Source organism: Corvus brachyrhynchos, unplaced genomic scaffold (genome assembly GCF_000691975.1).
Source record: "Corvus brachyrhynchos isolate BGI_N302 unplaced genomic scaffold, ASM69197v1 scaffold407, whole genome shotgun sequence".
In the NCBI taxonomy this organism is placed as follows: Eukaryota; Metazoa; Chordata; class Aves; order Passeriformes; family Corvidae; genus Corvus; species Corvus brachyrhynchos.
The window spans coordinates 1,376,774-1,393,023 of record NW_008239056.1 but is presented as its reverse complement, the minus strand read 5'-3'; the positions used below and the strand labels follow the sequence as shown (position 1 = coordinate 1,393,023).

Below are 16,250 nucleotides of genomic sequence, written 5' to 3'. Positions count from 1 at the left end.
AAATTCAGTTGCATGAACTTGGAAAGTGAAACAAAACTTTCTTCTTGTTCCTGATGGAAACTGAGCTTTAAAGCCTTATCTCCTGGCTGGGTAACTGGATCCCTGACAGGAAGGTTTCACAGGGCTATTGTGTGATAGTAATTACCAACCCTGGCTATGTAGTTCATTTAAAAGTAATGACTAGTGGATATAAAAGGAACAATATATGTTAACTATGGAATACATTAACTCATGGAGATGCCAGGGGAATTTAATTGATCATAATTAGAAATCTGAATGGGGATAGGAAGTAATGTTGAATTTTGGGTTTTGTATCCTTTTTTTTTTTGTCTTTTATGGTATAGATCTGTTGAATGAAATGAAATTTGTGTGACAGATAATGTCCCAGCAGCTGTGCTTTCTACTTCAGGGAAGGCATTCTGGGCTAAATGGGAATTGGCTTTCTAGACTACTTTTGTGGCAGAGTAGTACTTTTCACTAATCTCCTGCTTCATTTTGAAGGACCTGAAATGAAGACTTCATGCTCTTAACAGAAAATTTTCTCTGATGCTGAGAGCTCTATTACCTATTTTAAATAAGTATAAAGAATTACAGCAGTTCTCCCACATATCTCAGTGTTGGAAGGCTGGTTGAATCTCTAGTAAATCAAACAGAAGCTAGAACTTCTGAGAGCAGATATGAATTTCAGATCATATTGACTTGTGCAGGTGTTCCCACTCCGGGAAAGATTTAATGTGCTGCTGGTCTGGTTTGGAACATGGCCTTAGTGTGTTAGTGGGGTCCTGTTGCTATGAATATAAAATCTGTCACTCCACATGGAGGCTGCAGAGATTGTCTAAAACAAATACACTGCTTCTCCTTCCTGCCAAATGGAGGGTAGATTTAAAGTATGAAGTGTCTACCTGTTTTGAGTCTGACACTTGAAAATGACTGTCAAGTTACCCAAAATGATAAAGGCCTCATGAATCTTAAAGGACAACTGGGTTTTTAACCCAGTCTCCCAGACCAGGAGCTGTCTGGCCCAGAAGGATTACTGGGGAAAGCAGAGGCATAACCAGTGAGAAACATCTTTCTCTTTGAACAGCAGTGGCAATCTGCATGAAGTTGAATTGTAGCATTATCAGTAATCAAATTAGTTGTTTCCTGAACAGCATTTAAGGCCTGTTCTTCTGGCGCAACTGACAGATACAGGGGAAAGTATTGCAGTGCTGTTTAATAACCTGTAAGGCTTTTCCTTTAGTTAGGAGGAAAGGAATTTCTGTTTTATGAAAAACACATTTTTTGGCTTGTGTTTAGTAGCAACCAAAATACAAGTGTTTAACCTTGCTGCACATTTTTCTGAAAGCATTTTGCTAGTACAATGTACTGTATAGCCTTTCCCCCTCATGAAGATGTTGCAATAAGTAATAGCAATGTGATTGGAGTAGTTGGCTGCTGCAAAGCATGTGAATTTAGTTACCCAATCCAGCCTGTTTCTCCAAATGAATGATTATGACTAAGTGTGGTATATGCAATGTTGACCTTTTAAGTTAGTTCCTAGTTTGCTGCTTTGTTGTTTGAATCACTTTCTGAATTGTTAATGTGAAAATAGTTGCTTTGCTTTATAAAGTTGGTGGTATAATTGTCTAAGGCTCTTGGATGGACTGTGTGTTTTCTCAGTGCTGTGAACAGGTGCCTTCTGAGGCTCAGCTGAGGAAGGGTGGGGTGTGTTTGTCCCCTGCAGGGGAAAGGAAGAGAAGGGTGTTTATGCTGCTGGGCAGAAGGGCAGATTGCTGGGTGCAGTTCCTGTGAACTCCCAATTAGTCATTCCTGGGAAAGAGCAGTTACTGCAGTGACACTCACAAAAGGTGTCATGGCCTAACTCACACTTGGCCTCTCCCTGGATGTCCCTGTTAGTCACCAGGTGCATCACAGCGTGGTGGAGACGTGCTGTCACCCAGACAAAAACACCCTCCAGCATTGCTGCCTCCCTGCTCATAGGAAAGGGCTGGGTAAAGAATGTTGTCTGTCCCAGGCAGCTGCTTTCCCTGTTTGCCTGGCTCAGTGTTTCCTGTTGTTGGAGCTTTAAAAGCAATGCCTGTAGGTGAGGATTGTAAACTGCTGTTCTGTGGGAGATGAGGATGCAGTGCCTTGAGGTCAGAAGTGGAAATGGCAGCCATCGGTTGGCAGCTCTCTCATTCCACTCTGCAACAGCATCCAAAGTTCAAACCTTTGGGGGAAAGGAATTGTTTTCTGAGCAGCCTTCTTCCCTTCCAGGTAAAAGTTCATGCTTTGAATCATTTGAAGCCTGATGATGTAAGGCTGTTACTCAGATCTGCCTGCCACATAAATAAAACTGATACCTCGCATCTTCAGAATCAGCACCAGAAAAACCCTGAAGAGGCAGACAGAGAAGGGCGAGCAGTGTGGCCTTCAAAAAGAAGGATCAGTGAAAACCTGTGTTTCTGCAAGTACCAATAGAATCTGCAAACAATCAGTCTGGAATTGTGCCACTTCAGATGGTGAGGCATCAGGTCTTCAAACAGCTGGGAGAGGAGCTGAGGAGTAGGGGAAAGAAGTAAGTGAGGAAAATGTAGCCAGAAATGAGTAAGAAGTGAATCTGTTAAAATGATTTAAGGGGTAAAAATATATGTTTCAAGAACCTGATGTAATAGCTCTATCAAAACCTAACACCTACTGAAAGAGATGTCAAGGAAAAGCTTCTCAGCATCTACTTTGGGAAGAAAAAGCAAAACAAAAGCCAAAATCCTTCACAATAAAACAGATTGTGTTCAGGAATGGATTGGAAACCTGTGACATAATTCACGGTATAGTAATGTGCTTGAGGTAGGCAAATACTGGCTAATCAAGAATTTCCTTCCTTTCTGTGTTAACAAGTTAATAAAGATATTAAGAAAATCTTGCTTGTTCAGTAAGCAGTAAAATCTCTTTTCAGTACATTTGGTGTGTGCAAGTAAAGTTCATCTGTTTCAAGTCATTAGCACTGCATTAGCACAGCATGGCAACTGGTGTTTAAACATGAGCTAATTAATGTTCAGTGTAAACACAGTGTGCTAAAGAGCTGCCCAGACCCCTGAAGTTCTAGCTGATACAAAATGCCACAGTGAAAATGCTATTTGCTGTTGGGGGGAATAACTAATCTTTTTCTCCTGCTTTCCTAGATTACTGATAAATGGTTAATGCTGAACAGCAGAAGAGAAAGGGTCAAACTGTTGCCAACAGCATTGTGTACAAGGGGGATTTTGTTACTATATTTGTGGGGTTTTGATTTTTGTTTGTTTGTTTTTTCCTTCCTTAGTGTATAGAGGTGTGATGGCTCAGTGACCTGGAAAATGTGTAGGATTTTTGGACTTTCAAATTTTGGTTTGTTAGTTTTGCAATTTCACAACTGGGCCAAAATATTAAAGGTGTGGTAGCTGATGGCCCAGCACTATGGAAGTGAGGTTGGATACGTATCTTGTACAATAGTACTTTTTTCCCCTCTCCAAAATAAATTTGGGGGTGTTTGTCCAGAAAGTCTCGTAATTTGCAGTGTGAACTATGTGAAACGGAATGTTGTCTGTAGCATGGATGCTGTCGGCTGGTGGTTTCCGGGTATGCTAGTTCAACAAGGAGATGAGAGACCAAATTTCTTACCAACTTTAACGCTCACCAAGTTATACATACAGGTGGCTGATAAGTGTCTATATAAACTTCAGGTAACTGAGAGCTCTTAATGTTTGGGTAAATAACTACTTGATCCACAGATGTAATAGGAAAGGTAACAACCTGCTGAGCCTGAGGTGGGCTGGAGGCACATCTCCATCATTGAAGGGAGTTCTCTGTTAATGCTGCTACTTGGATGTGTCAGATGGATTTTGGGGAGGGCAGAAGAAAACTGTTCTGTGGTAAAAGCTGAAGTCAGAATTGATCTTTAGGAAGAATTTTTGTCTCCTAAGTGGTTGTTAGAACAAGGGTGAGATGTCACGTGAAAGCTTGACCAGGGGCTGAATGTTTCTTTTGGTTCTTTGAACCCAAACTGGCTCCCTGTCATATGCAGCAGAAATGAAACTTTAAAAAAAAAAAAAAAAAGACAACAAACCCTGAAATTGAAATTTCTGAAGGCTTTAGATGAAGCAGGTTAACATCCAGCTCCTTCTGTACAGCCTGATTGGGAAGCTCACAAATGCTGGAAGAAGCAAGGAATGGTCAACAATTTAGGAGCCATAAAATGGACAGCTGTAGTGTGTAGGAAGTTGTGGACAGATACTTGCTCTGAATAAGCAGTGTAGCAAAGATCTGCTGTTTTAAAATGTTTAACCCAGCTTAGTTTACTGACAGGTTAAAAAATGTTTACATGAACAGCTCTGCTGGGAAGTAGAAAGGGCTGCAACCTTTAGTAGGATGATGATATGGAACAGGTGGCACTGGCTTACTGGATAATACAATCTGATATCACAACTGTTGTGAAGTGCAGTTTCTTCACCACCACATAATCATTCTTCTGAACTGCTCTTTAAACGTCAGCAAAGGCCTCACATTAATTCAGCTTGACAGTTTGATTAGAGCATTTTAACAGCTTCTGAAAAATAACTCAGTTACTGAAGTGGTAAACTTGCTGTCTTGGCAGTGGAGATAAAGTGCTGCCTCGCAGTTGGAGAGGCAGAGCTAACCCTGTAATTCCTGGTCCATCTCTGTGTATGGTCACCAGCGCCTTGGTTTAAATGCATGCTATTTCCTCTCTGTGTAAATATATGCTAAACTAACTTTCATGGGTCAATAAAATGCTTAAATAACATGCTCCCCACGCAATGACCTTTACATATTTCTGACCTTGCTTTGAGTTTCAAATTTTCTTTATTTATAAGGTATAAATCATTGCATGTAGAAGGGAGTGAGAGTTAGGAGTGAAGAATTTTAGTGTGTTGAGGTGGGATGGGGCTTCTGGAACTCAGAGGTATATCTGGCAGAGGGAGACTAGAAAGGTGATGCTTCAGAGATGAACTGTAATTTCAGGGCACTTGAAGATAATTTTAACAGCATGGTGTTTTTTAGTATTGCCATTTTGTGGTGTGTGGAAATATGTAGCATGCAGTAACCTAGATCTGTAAATTTGAGCATGTGAGTTGGTTTGGGATTTTTTTCTGCGTAAAATTGTGTTTGGCTTAATGCTTGAAAATAAGGGCATTTGAATGGGGGGAAAATGCATTTAACGTGGTGTTATGTGTTCTTCCCAGACTCTGACACATCTCTGGAACCTGCAATGACAAGTTGGAACAGTAGCCATGCAGAGAAAATTGGTGAAATGTCCTCAAAGCAGTCAACACCAAAAGTGCAGGTCCAACGATCTGTCTCCCGAGAAACCATCACTATTCATTTCTCTGCATTTGGGAAGGAGGAAGAAGAGGAGGAAGAGGAGTTTAAAGAATTTCTTGATGAGGAGCTAGATGACCAAAGCATTGTAACAGCACTTGAAGCCAAGGAAGACCTCTGCTTTGAGCATACTGGCCATGACTTTTCTGGTCCAGCTACCTCGCTTAACATGGCCAACTCTGCATCACCGCTGTCCTCATCACCTGCAGTTCTGCCAACTGCAGAAACTGTAAAGCTGTTGGACTCTCCTTCCCTATCCCAAATACTCAGTGCAGTGCCACCAGTCCTGTCTCCATCGTCACACTCATGTCACACAGTTGGCGCATCAGGTGCAGCAGCACCACCTGTGGAGCAGAAATCCAGCCTGTCATCTTCCCCATCCTCATCCCCATTCAGATCAGTTGCCTGCTCTAGCGGATCATCCACAGTTTCTAGTTCAAAGCCTTTTAAGGGGTTAGTCAAGTCCTTTTCAACAGAAGTGGAACCAAAAGAACCCACCCCACCAATGCGACATAGACAGTTAATGAAAACCTTGGTGAAATCTCTGTCTACAGACACTTCTAAACAAGAGTCTGAAGCTGTGTCTTACAGGCCACCTGACTCGAAACTGAACTTGCATCTGTTCAAACAGTTCACTCAGCCTCGAGCTACAGGTGGTGATTCTAAAACTGCCCCCTCCTCTCCATTAACATCCCCCTCCGACACGCGTTCCTTTTTTAAAGTACCTGAAATGGAGGCTAAAATTGAAGATACGAAAAGACGCCTTTCTGAGGTAATCTATGAACCTCTTCAGCTGCTCAGTAAAATAATGGGTGATGAAAGCAGTAGCCACAGGCCCAAAGCCTTATCTTCAAGTGCTTCAGAACTCTCAAACCTTTCCAGTTTGAATGGCCATTTGGAAAGCAATAACAACTACAGCATTAAGGAAGAGGAGTGTGATTCGGAAGGGGACTTCTCTGGGAGTGACTTTAACCTGACTAAGAGTGATCAGTCAAGAGGGGCAGAAGAGCATTTAAAAGAGATTGAGACCAAAAGCTCTCAGTCTGCAAGCACAAAGGATGTGGGGTCAAAACCTTCACTTGTACTTGAAAAATGTTCGTTGTCTGCACTAGTGAGCAGGGAGGATGAGGAGTTTTGTGAACTGTATTCTGAAGACTTTTTCTTGCTAGAGGAGGAAAGCAAAACCGATAAACCAGCTGAAACTGTGGTCGATCCTGAGATTACTGAGGAAACTGTTACTATGCTCAGTAGTGAAGATGAAAATAATCTGGATGTGCAACAGCCTAAAATACCAGTGAAAACTTTATACTTATTAACACTCTTAGTCTATGCTTACTTTATTATCCCTCTCCCTGGCTATGTAAGTGGACTCTTACTTGGAATGGCCCTTGGATTTATGGTAGCTGTCTGTGTGATTTGGCTTCTTACTCCACGTACTCATGAGTATCTCAAATTGCATAAAAGCATGAAAAAGCGCTGGAATACAGGAGCTCTTGACATCAAAGAACCTGAAATACTGAAGGTGAGGTCATGGCATTTTGTGTGTATGTGTCTATGTGCATTATTTTGGGTAGAAGGAATAAACTGGATTTATCCTGATGGTGTAAAGGACCTGAACTGTCCCCATTTGTAAATATTTTTTTAGGGTCAACTCACTTTGGCAGGGGCACAAATGGTTTAGTATCCAAGAATATATAAGACTTCATTGTCTTTAGGGATTAGTAGAAAATGGAATTTCTTCAAAAGTAAAATGGCAAATGGCTTTGCTGATAGATTGAAACGATCCAGCTGAAGTACTGAGAGCAAGTAGTGTCAAAGTTTAGTGTGTAAAATAACATTTGTGCTTGAAGCTGCATCTTGAGAGATGTATTTTGTTTCTGGGACATTTTACTGTCTAGGCAGTGATTTGTCTGTCTGGTCGGTTCAGTCCAAGCAGAGACAAAAGCATTGTGTTCAAGTAGAGCATAGAGAGTTGGAGGGCGTATGGGTCCCCCTTAAACATGAGCTAATTGGAATGGGCAGAGGAATTACAGTTCAGCTAAACATGTCTGAGAGCTGGGTTTTAAATGAAAGTTTGTCCTTCCTGCTCTCTTCCCATCTCCACTTGTTGAGATATTGTAAGTTGCTGTCACTTTGTGTCACATTGCTTCCTGTCCAGCTGTGATCCATCCAACCCCTCAGTTCCTTTAGTGCTTCTGGTCCCTGTCCTGCCTCTCCTAATCTCTGTCTGCGATGAACTAAAATATTTTCCCAATTGCAGAATTCTGAACAATAAAACATCAACTAGTTTCTGATGTGCAGCAGAAGTGTTTCTGAGTGACAGTGGTGTAACCTTCAGTTGATATCACTTGCTTGTCAGAGTATTTGTGGAAATATTAAATTGAGCTTTTTGAAGGTGCATCTCCAATTGTAACAGCACAAAGGTTGCATGAATTTAAATTCAGATGGGTATATACTGTAGAATCTGTAATGTATTGATGGCTAATTTCATGTGTCTTTAGGTAACTGAAAAGCTAGAGAAACAGAATATGAAGTTCTACTTTTGTTGCATAAAGGGGGCAATTGCATGTCTAGTCCTTATTCTACCTTGGAGTTCCCTTTTCTCTTGAATGATATGAGTTGTGCTTATTATTTGCTGTAGTGAATTCAGACTGAACACTCCTGTCTGCCCAACTGCCCAACCTACTGCTCGCATGTACAAATCTTGACAAACTTTCAGTTCAGTCCTTGTTATTTGGTGCCAAGACCCTTCCTTGATACTTGAAAGCTGGTAAAGATCCTGATGTTCATTGTTGGCTGGTGCTAGGCTGTCTCTGAGATGTCAGCTCTTAGTCAGGAACCTTTAAACTGTATTTTAATGCTTTTATCGAGGAGATACATCTTATGAAAATGGCTGTAGCCAAGAAATGAACAGTGTGGAGAAGTCTGTATAAATGTAGATTAATGGTTTTTGTGACCTGATGAGTATTTCTTGTGCTCGTAACACACAAAGTAATTGTCTTTAATATGTTACTGCTTCAAGAGTTTTAAACACCAGCTTGGTGCCCATATTGTAGTAGGAACATAATGTAATATGATTTAGCAGATTGCAAGTTGTTATTCCCACTTCATACAACTGTTTTCTATTTACATGTGTCACAATGAGTACTGGACAGCTTAGATCCTCTGAAAAGGCAGCTAAAGACTTAATCTGTAACAAAACTCAGGTGAATATAGGAAAATCAAACTTGATGCTCTTGCATAAAGATGTTCTCTTCAGAACTTGTTGGTCTCGTGTTCTGGTCTGGACTGCTGTCATGCAGTTATGATAAATGCTCTGAGTAAGATCCCTTTATGAGGCTCAAGGAGTTGGGATTCTGCCAAACTGCTGTCAAGCTATTTTTGTACAAGTATGTGTACATTATCCCCCATGTAAATGTTGTTTGAGAAGTTTACATTTCCCAGGTTTTGAAACCTAGTGGAAAATTCCCCATAGCAATTGCTGAAATACTTGAACATGGTTATTGTCCCCCACAAAATCGTTCTTTGGCGGTGGGAAAAAGTAAATGGCTGTTGTGCTGGTTATTGTGTGCTTCTGTAGGTTTCTATACTTACTTCAGTCAAATCCTTGAACCAGAAAATGCACAAAACCTCTGCATCTTCATTGCATGTTTTTGTATCTGCCTATTCCCTTAGTTTTCAGTTCTCTGGCTTCCTTATATATTTTTTTTTCTCTGCCCACATTTTTTCCCCTTTTTTAATCCATTAGTCTTTTCTAACTTCCTTCTTGGCCTTTCAACTATGCATTCCCTTGTGTTGCACTGGCTGGTATGAAAGGTTTTAAGTAACAGCTAAAATGGAAATGATAAATTTACCCTTTCCATTAGAAAGAACTTTTAGAACACAGTGGCAGTGCCTGCTGGAGAAATGGAGCTTTTGAGCCACAGCTGTACAGAAAGAGTAGGCTTTTTATCAGCCTGCTATTCCTGAGTACCATCCAAGGGATTTCATGTTTGATAGTGGCCTCTGGCAGAGAAATGTGTTTTCCAGTTAAGGTGATGGTTGCTTCTTCTACCTCAGACCTTGCTGTGTCTTTGGATTCCCTGTGAATGAAGCTCAAAAAATGCATTATATTTTTCCCTCATTTATGAAGCAAAATACTATTGAAGTATTAGAAAATAGTGGCAATAAGAGGGATGCTAATATAATTAGTGTGATTTGAGTGATCAACAGTCTTGAAAAAATTTCGGTGCTAAAGCATTTGATTATATAATTTAATAATAATGAATATTAACCTGTTAATATCACTAAGAAACTTTAGGTTGGGCTTGTATTGTGAAGGTGGCTTTTGCTGATTCGATTATTTATGTATTTGAAAGTATCGTAAGTAATGATTTTAGTTTATTTCTACCCACACAGCTTGTCTGTGTCCCCACCCCTCTGGGACCTTCATAAGGATCTTTTGCAATTCCCCCTCTCCTCTCCTCTCAGGTTGTGGTGTAACACACCTGAGACCTGTGACTAAGTAACACAAAAAAGTTGGTACCTACAAGGCCCAATTGTGCAGTTCTTACATGAATTATTCTGTTGAACTGCAGTTTGAATAAAAAATTTGGAGCCCAGTGTCAGGAAAGAGGAAAATCAAACTGGCTTTTGAAACTGTATTTTGTAGGTGGCCATGTCCCACGGAGCCGACTGTTCCCGAGGGCCAGAGCAGTGGCAGCAGTTTTGGGTTACAGCTGTGACCTGAGCTAGAAAAGCTGTTCTGCCCAACCCTCGGAGCAGCTCCGTTTTCAGGGTGGTTCCCAGCCCGATGGCCAGGCACGTTCTCCTGATTTCAGCTGTGAGTGTGGAGCAACAGCTGACCTTTATAAATGGAGATCACAGGATCAGTATAAATGGCCAGCAGCTGCACAGTGGCATATGACTATGGTCATTGTCCTCCCAGAACTACTAAATTTCTTATTTTAACAACTTTGCTCGTCCAGAAAAGACCCATCCTACAGTCACTCCTCTCCTACACAAGGAAATCCATGGTTGCTTCAGTAGTTTGGGAAAATTTATCTGTTGCTAGCGCGTTATGGTAACACAACTTCTCTGTTTGGGTGCGTTGCAAAACTGTTTCCATGGGCTGTGAATCTTTTGTTCCAATTTGTTTTTGCAAAAAGAGAGGCGGAGGTATTTCTGATGAAATTGTTCTTAAAGTGCAGGAACTTTGGAATGACTTTTGGGGCTTCTTGGATAACCTTCTCAGTGTTTAAGCTAAGTGATACAACTGAAGATCGCTGAAGTGAGAAGGCAGGTGGTGTTGTTACTTCCTTTAACACTGTTAATAAAATTCCTACAGCTGCCACAGATTTTCAGATTCATTAATAAAGAATCGTCATTTCGTGAAGCATTAACATTTTACTCTCAGCCATACAGTGTTTCTCTGTAACAAAATAACTTGAAAATCCAGTGCAAAGAAGAAAGTTCATCGTTAGAAGTTAGAAAACTAAAATTTTATGTGCAAGGACGGTTCGTAGTAATGTGCTGTCTCTTTCATCCCAGCTGTTGTCTGAAAATAAAACCCCAAATACTTAAACCTAGACTTGGTTCTTTGGTTGCTGATAACCTGGTGGTTGTGCTGTGTTTGCACATCTGTTGGGTTATGGGTGAGCAGGGGAGGCACTACAGGGTGTGAGAATTCTGTGTTTGGCAGATTGTACAGCTAATCCATTTGTTTGAAGTGGAAAGCCTGGGCACATGGTAGGGGTCAGAAAAGCAGGAGGGGTTTTTACTTATTATTTGGCACAGGGAAGTCAAGAGTATGATGAGTAAATCACTCCTTGTTTTCATCACAGTTCCATCTCAATCAGGCTGTTAAAAAAAATGTCAGGTGCAGTCTGACCTTCCTTCCTGGGTACCACGTGTACCCATAAGTTTCCAACCTTTCTACTGAAAATAGAAAGCTTATTAGAGTTAGAAGGGCTCATGTGACTAAGCTTCCTATAATGACCCACTCTCCAGTCAGCCCTTTCTCTCTGTGTCAGCTGGTGCGGTGTTGGCTGAACGGCCTTCCAGAAGAAGGCAAGAAACTTCTGAGGCAGCAAATTCCCATCTGTATGTTTGCGTGGCTGCAGGCTCCAGACTTTGAGCTAGAAATAGCTTGGAGATCTGATCGGGGGCAGGTGGGAGTTGCTCCAGAGATCTGTGGGCCATATGGATATTCCAGTTCCTGCACACAGTGGCTTTGGGCAACTCACGTGATGTTCTTGTGCTTCAGTAAGTCCAGCTGGAGTTCCTGGTTGAAAATTAGTTGCTGTCTGCTCAAAGATGTCTTGGCTAAATCATTTCTAGGAAGGAGACGGGATGTGTTCAAACCTACATCAGGCCTGCTGTGCAGAGTTTGATGGCTTATAGAAAACACTTCCTCATGCATTGTATTTTCTATATGGGAGTCATGTATAACCCACTGTAAGAAAAAAAACAACCATAAAGCTTCTTCAAAGAGTATGTCCTGGTATAGGCATTTCTATTAATAAAAGACATAATCTGCTTTGGAGCTGAGCAAAGATGGATGACTTAATCTTTCCTGAACATAAAAGAAATGCTAATTTATTGAGGTTTTTCAGGGTTTGTAGTGAAAATGGAGCTAGATGTTGGAGTAAGCAAAACAGATATCACTGTTACTGTGGCACCTAAGAAAGTGTATGCTGTCTACTGTGGGAAATTGTGGCACTGAAGAAAATGAGCATAAAAGTAAATTTTACATCTCTCCGTGTGGGTGGAAACTTCTTTAGTAAGTTGAAATCTTGCAGTAATTTTTGGGATGTTTTGCATGAGGTAGTTACAACTTTTTGTTTTGAGAAATACTGGGGTGCTCATTCAGCCCTCCCCACTTTCCCCCACTGTAATCACCCAGGAGTTTGTAGAAGTGCCATTTTACTTTCTGCTCCCTTTCACTTTCTGTTGACGTTGATGAATATTGAGTATGCTGAATTTAAGGTTCTGATGTGCAGATAAAAACAATGATCAAAGAATGTTGTATGGCAGGTTAAGAGAAGGAAAACTTCTCCTTGAATGAATGTTCTGCCTGCCTTCTGCCCCATTTATCACCTCCATTTCTGTAATCAGATGTTGGAGGAGTAACATCACCCCCATGGTCAGAGTCAGCACTTAGAGGCTTGTTACAGCAGGACTTGCGGCTCACGTGGGGACTGGCTGGTTTGTTTCTGTTTCTTTCACAGCACAGAAATTAATTGAATTTAATCCACATGTATGACTCCTGTGTTGTAGCTGGGCAGTTACACAACATGTTAAATGATCTCAAACGGTGATGGTGCGTGAAAGCAAACTCCATTGTGGTCTTCCACTGAGTCCTTAATTGTGGTGATTACAATGTCAGTGCTGTCTGTGAGCAGACAGGCTGTTTGCTCTGCCTGGGCTCTGGGTGATTAAAGTATCCAAGCTTGCTGGGAGCAGAGGAGCTGCTGTGCCACTCATCCCGCCTGACCTGTGGCTCTTCCCAGCATCCTGCATCTGCAGATCCCACTGTGGCTCCTGGGGATGAGGTGAGAGCACCCTGTGCTACATATACAAGGTGACTGAGTCAGAAAAAACAGGCTGTGTGCTTGAGATCCCGTCCTCATCTCATGCTCTCTTAGATTGGTGCTACCTCATTTAGGGCATTTATTGCCTCGTTCTGTTTGTGCAGTAAGTGGAATAACTTTGGCAGAAGCTTGGATAATAATTTAAAGTTTTTAGGTACATGCTGTACTTGGTTTCCCAGTAGCTTAAAAGCCTGTTAACAAGTGTCTTCTTCTCTAGGGATGGATGAATGAAATTTATAATTATGATCCAGAAACATACCATGCTACGTTGACTCACTCCGTCTATGTGCGACTCGAAGGAAGCACCCTACGACTTTCAAAACCCAATAAAAATATTTCTAGAAGAGCTGTGTACAATGAGCCAAAGCCTGAAGTCACCTACATCAGTCAAAAAATTTATGAACTAACAGATAGCAAGGTGAGTGCCTTACTTACATCTGATTTTAACAAAGAATACTTTGCAAATTCTTTTTAACTCTGAATTATTTTTTTCATTCCTCTATTTTCACGTTCTGTCATTATTTAAACAAAACTGTTGTTGTGACTAACTTGCGAAAGATTGCGCTGGGGAGGAGGATTGAGCAGGATTTGGAAGAAAGTACATATTTACACAATAAGGGAAAGGCATAATTTTCCTCTGGCAGTTGAGAGCAGAAGTTAACTCATGGGAGTTCTGAGACTCATTCCCAATGCATGAGATGACTGCAGAGCTGTTCTGAAGGTTACACCAAAATGCATCATCTTTAGTGGTTGTCTCTACCCCAAGGCAACATTTGCATTTCACTCAGAGGGGGAATGTACAAAGAGGAGAGTGAATGTGAAAGAGGAGAGTGAGAAGTGTCTGGAACATGACCTGTTCTGGGTACCCCCAGTCTAGGGAAGGAGATCAGGATTTTTGCAGTTGGAAGACTGCATCAACAATAATGCTGGGACAGCATTCCTACGTGTTGTTTGCCTCCCTCAAGTATGTGAAGAGTTGCCATGTGAAGTTGATTCCATTGGCATTGTATTAAGTAAAACATCAATACCTAATTATTAAGAGAATGGATTTTTTTAATGTCCTGCATCAGTCGAGGGCCTTGGCAGTACAGATGTAGGAGGAAACCATGCTTCACTTGACTGTAAGTGAGAGGAAGAAAGGGACCAAGGCAGTAGTGAGGAAAACCTCCCTCCTTTTCTCTGAGTCTGTATGGGAAAGGAGCGTGCTGTCAACTCTGCCTTCCGTTGAAGGAAGACAGTGAAAAAGATAAAGCAAAAACTTAGATTCCTGTCTTTTGCAGATTTGTTTTCCCATCATGAAGACAAGCAAAGCTGTCACATACTGGGGGAGCACTTCACTGATGGTGGTTCCCCATGGTATCTTAGAAAAATTTCCAGTACTTCCCCCCACCCAGCCCCAACTGATTACAGAAATGCCAAATGCCCTGACTGTAATAAACAAATGATGCCTGTTCTTCAGGTATTTGCCCACAGTTTTTGGAGAACATTACTGATTTAGACCCCACCTAAGAATTTTTAACTCTTTTTTTTTTTTTTTTTTATCTACTCTTCTCATCACTTTCATTGTCTTAATTCTATATAAGTATACTGAGTTTAGAATATAATTATCTGCAAATCAGTCTTATGGCTTGACTCTTACGTATTTGATGTGGCTGTCACCAACTTCAAACCCTCAATTTCATGAGGTGGGCATGAAAAGTTGTGTTCAAAACTCAGTTTGGACTCCAATTATTTTATCTTGTTATCTATTTATCTCCCCCTGGCCCCAGAAATAAAGTTACTGGATTTTCTATCTTTTCTGCAAATCCATGAGAATAAGATCATTTAAATGACAACAGAGTTTCTTATCCACATGGTATGAGCTGCTTAAATGGCCTTTGTTTTAATTGCAAGGCTTGGCTCACCAAAGACTTAGTGATAGTGAAACTTAGCAGTGTGTTGGACATCCACCAGCAATTTTGAGTTAGTTAAACTGGCAGATCCAGTGTGGGATCTTTATCTCTTGCATTCCTGTGTTCTTTACTTGAGTATAGAAACATAGAGGATACAAGTGAAAAATAAATTCATTTAACCCTTCCATTTATACTTCAGATTTCCCTGGTTCCCAAGAGCCTGGCACGGAAACGAATTTGGAATAAGAAATACCCTATTTGCATTGAACTTGCCAAACAGGATGACTTCATGGCTAAGGCCCAGATTGAGAAGGAGACTGCAGAGGAAAAGTTACCTGCTGAAAAAGTGGACTTGAACAACGAGGAATCCAAGAAACCTCAGGATGGAGCGAAATACACTTGCCAAAAGGATCAAGTGCTTTATCTCTTTGGAAGGACAGGTAGGGAGAAGGAGGAGTGGTTCAGAAGGTTCCTTCTTGCATCAAAGCTCAAGTCTGAAGCAAAGAAGCCACCCAGTTTGTGTGGGAGCAAGCCAGGTACTCAGATTTTGTATTTTTGTAGAAGTCTGTTAAAAGAAACAAACCAAAGTTATGTTTTGGTGTGCCACAGTGATCTTTACAAGCAAAAAATAATATCAAAGATACTCTTCTCCTTATCTTGGCCTCTCATTTCCACCTTCCCCCTACCTTTTCCCCTCTTGGCTCTATGCTTTCAACTATTACTATTTTTAGACTATTTTATATGAATACACTATTTTTCAATTACTGTAATAGCTCCTGTCGTATTTGTAAGGATGAATTGTTCAGTGTCTTTTTTTTCCTGTACATTAGAACTGATATCAACATTTGCAGTATTAGACTCAGTTCTCTTATTACCCATTTTTCTTCCTCCATTCTTCCTTCCACTGTAGTCTTCTGTAAAGGATAGAGCTTTCTCATGGGTTAGTGTCACAAGAAAACACATTTATCTGTTTAAATAAAAGGTCCTGCACTAATATATGTGAAAATATATATCTATGTGAACCAACAAACATATTCGTCTATAGTACTGATAAATTGTTTGGAATATTAATTTAAACCCATCCTCTGATACAATTTTAAACTTGAATGACTCATACTTTTCTGTCTTTATTCTCTGAGAAGCTTTTTAAAAATTAGTTAACATTATTGTTTCTGGCACATAACTTCTTGAAATGCAAATACAAAATTAATAGCTAATTAAAATTCTAATAGTTACATGCTTTTGACAGTCCTTTTAATTGTAACAGCCTATAATTAGATTAGGAAAAAAACCCTGTAGTCATAGGTGCATTTCAATCACCTGACTTTTATTTTAAGCATTCCCCAGCAGGGCTATTGGGAATTCTGCCATGTGTTATACATATGTGAGTGTCCATATTTAAATATGCTATTGATCAGCTGACACCTCCAGTCCC

The 16,250-nt window shown here is 40.6% G+C and overlaps 1 protein-coding gene across 3 annotated transcripts in view; it reads left to right on the top strand.

Moving 5' to 3' along the window:
* TEX2 (testis expressed 2) overlaps window positions 1–16,250 on the top strand; it is a 39,076-nt gene that overhangs the window by 7,028 nt on the left and 15,798 nt on the right. For 2 of the 3 annotated variants that reach the window (XM_008637568.2, XM_008637569.2), the window contains exons 2-4: window positions 5,217–6,874; window positions 13,141–13,341; window positions 15,015–15,351. In XM_008637568.2, coding sequence (XP_008635790.1) covers window positions 5,243–6,874; window positions 13,141–13,341; window positions 15,015–15,351 — 2,170 coding nt within the window. In that variant the 5' untranslated portion in view covers window positions 5,217–5,242. Of the gene's footprint in view, window positions 1–2,256; window positions 2,558–5,216; window positions 6,875–13,140; window positions 13,342–15,014; window positions 15,352–16,250 lie in introns of all 3 variants that reach the window. The other variant, XM_017739132.1, reaches the window with a different exon arrangement.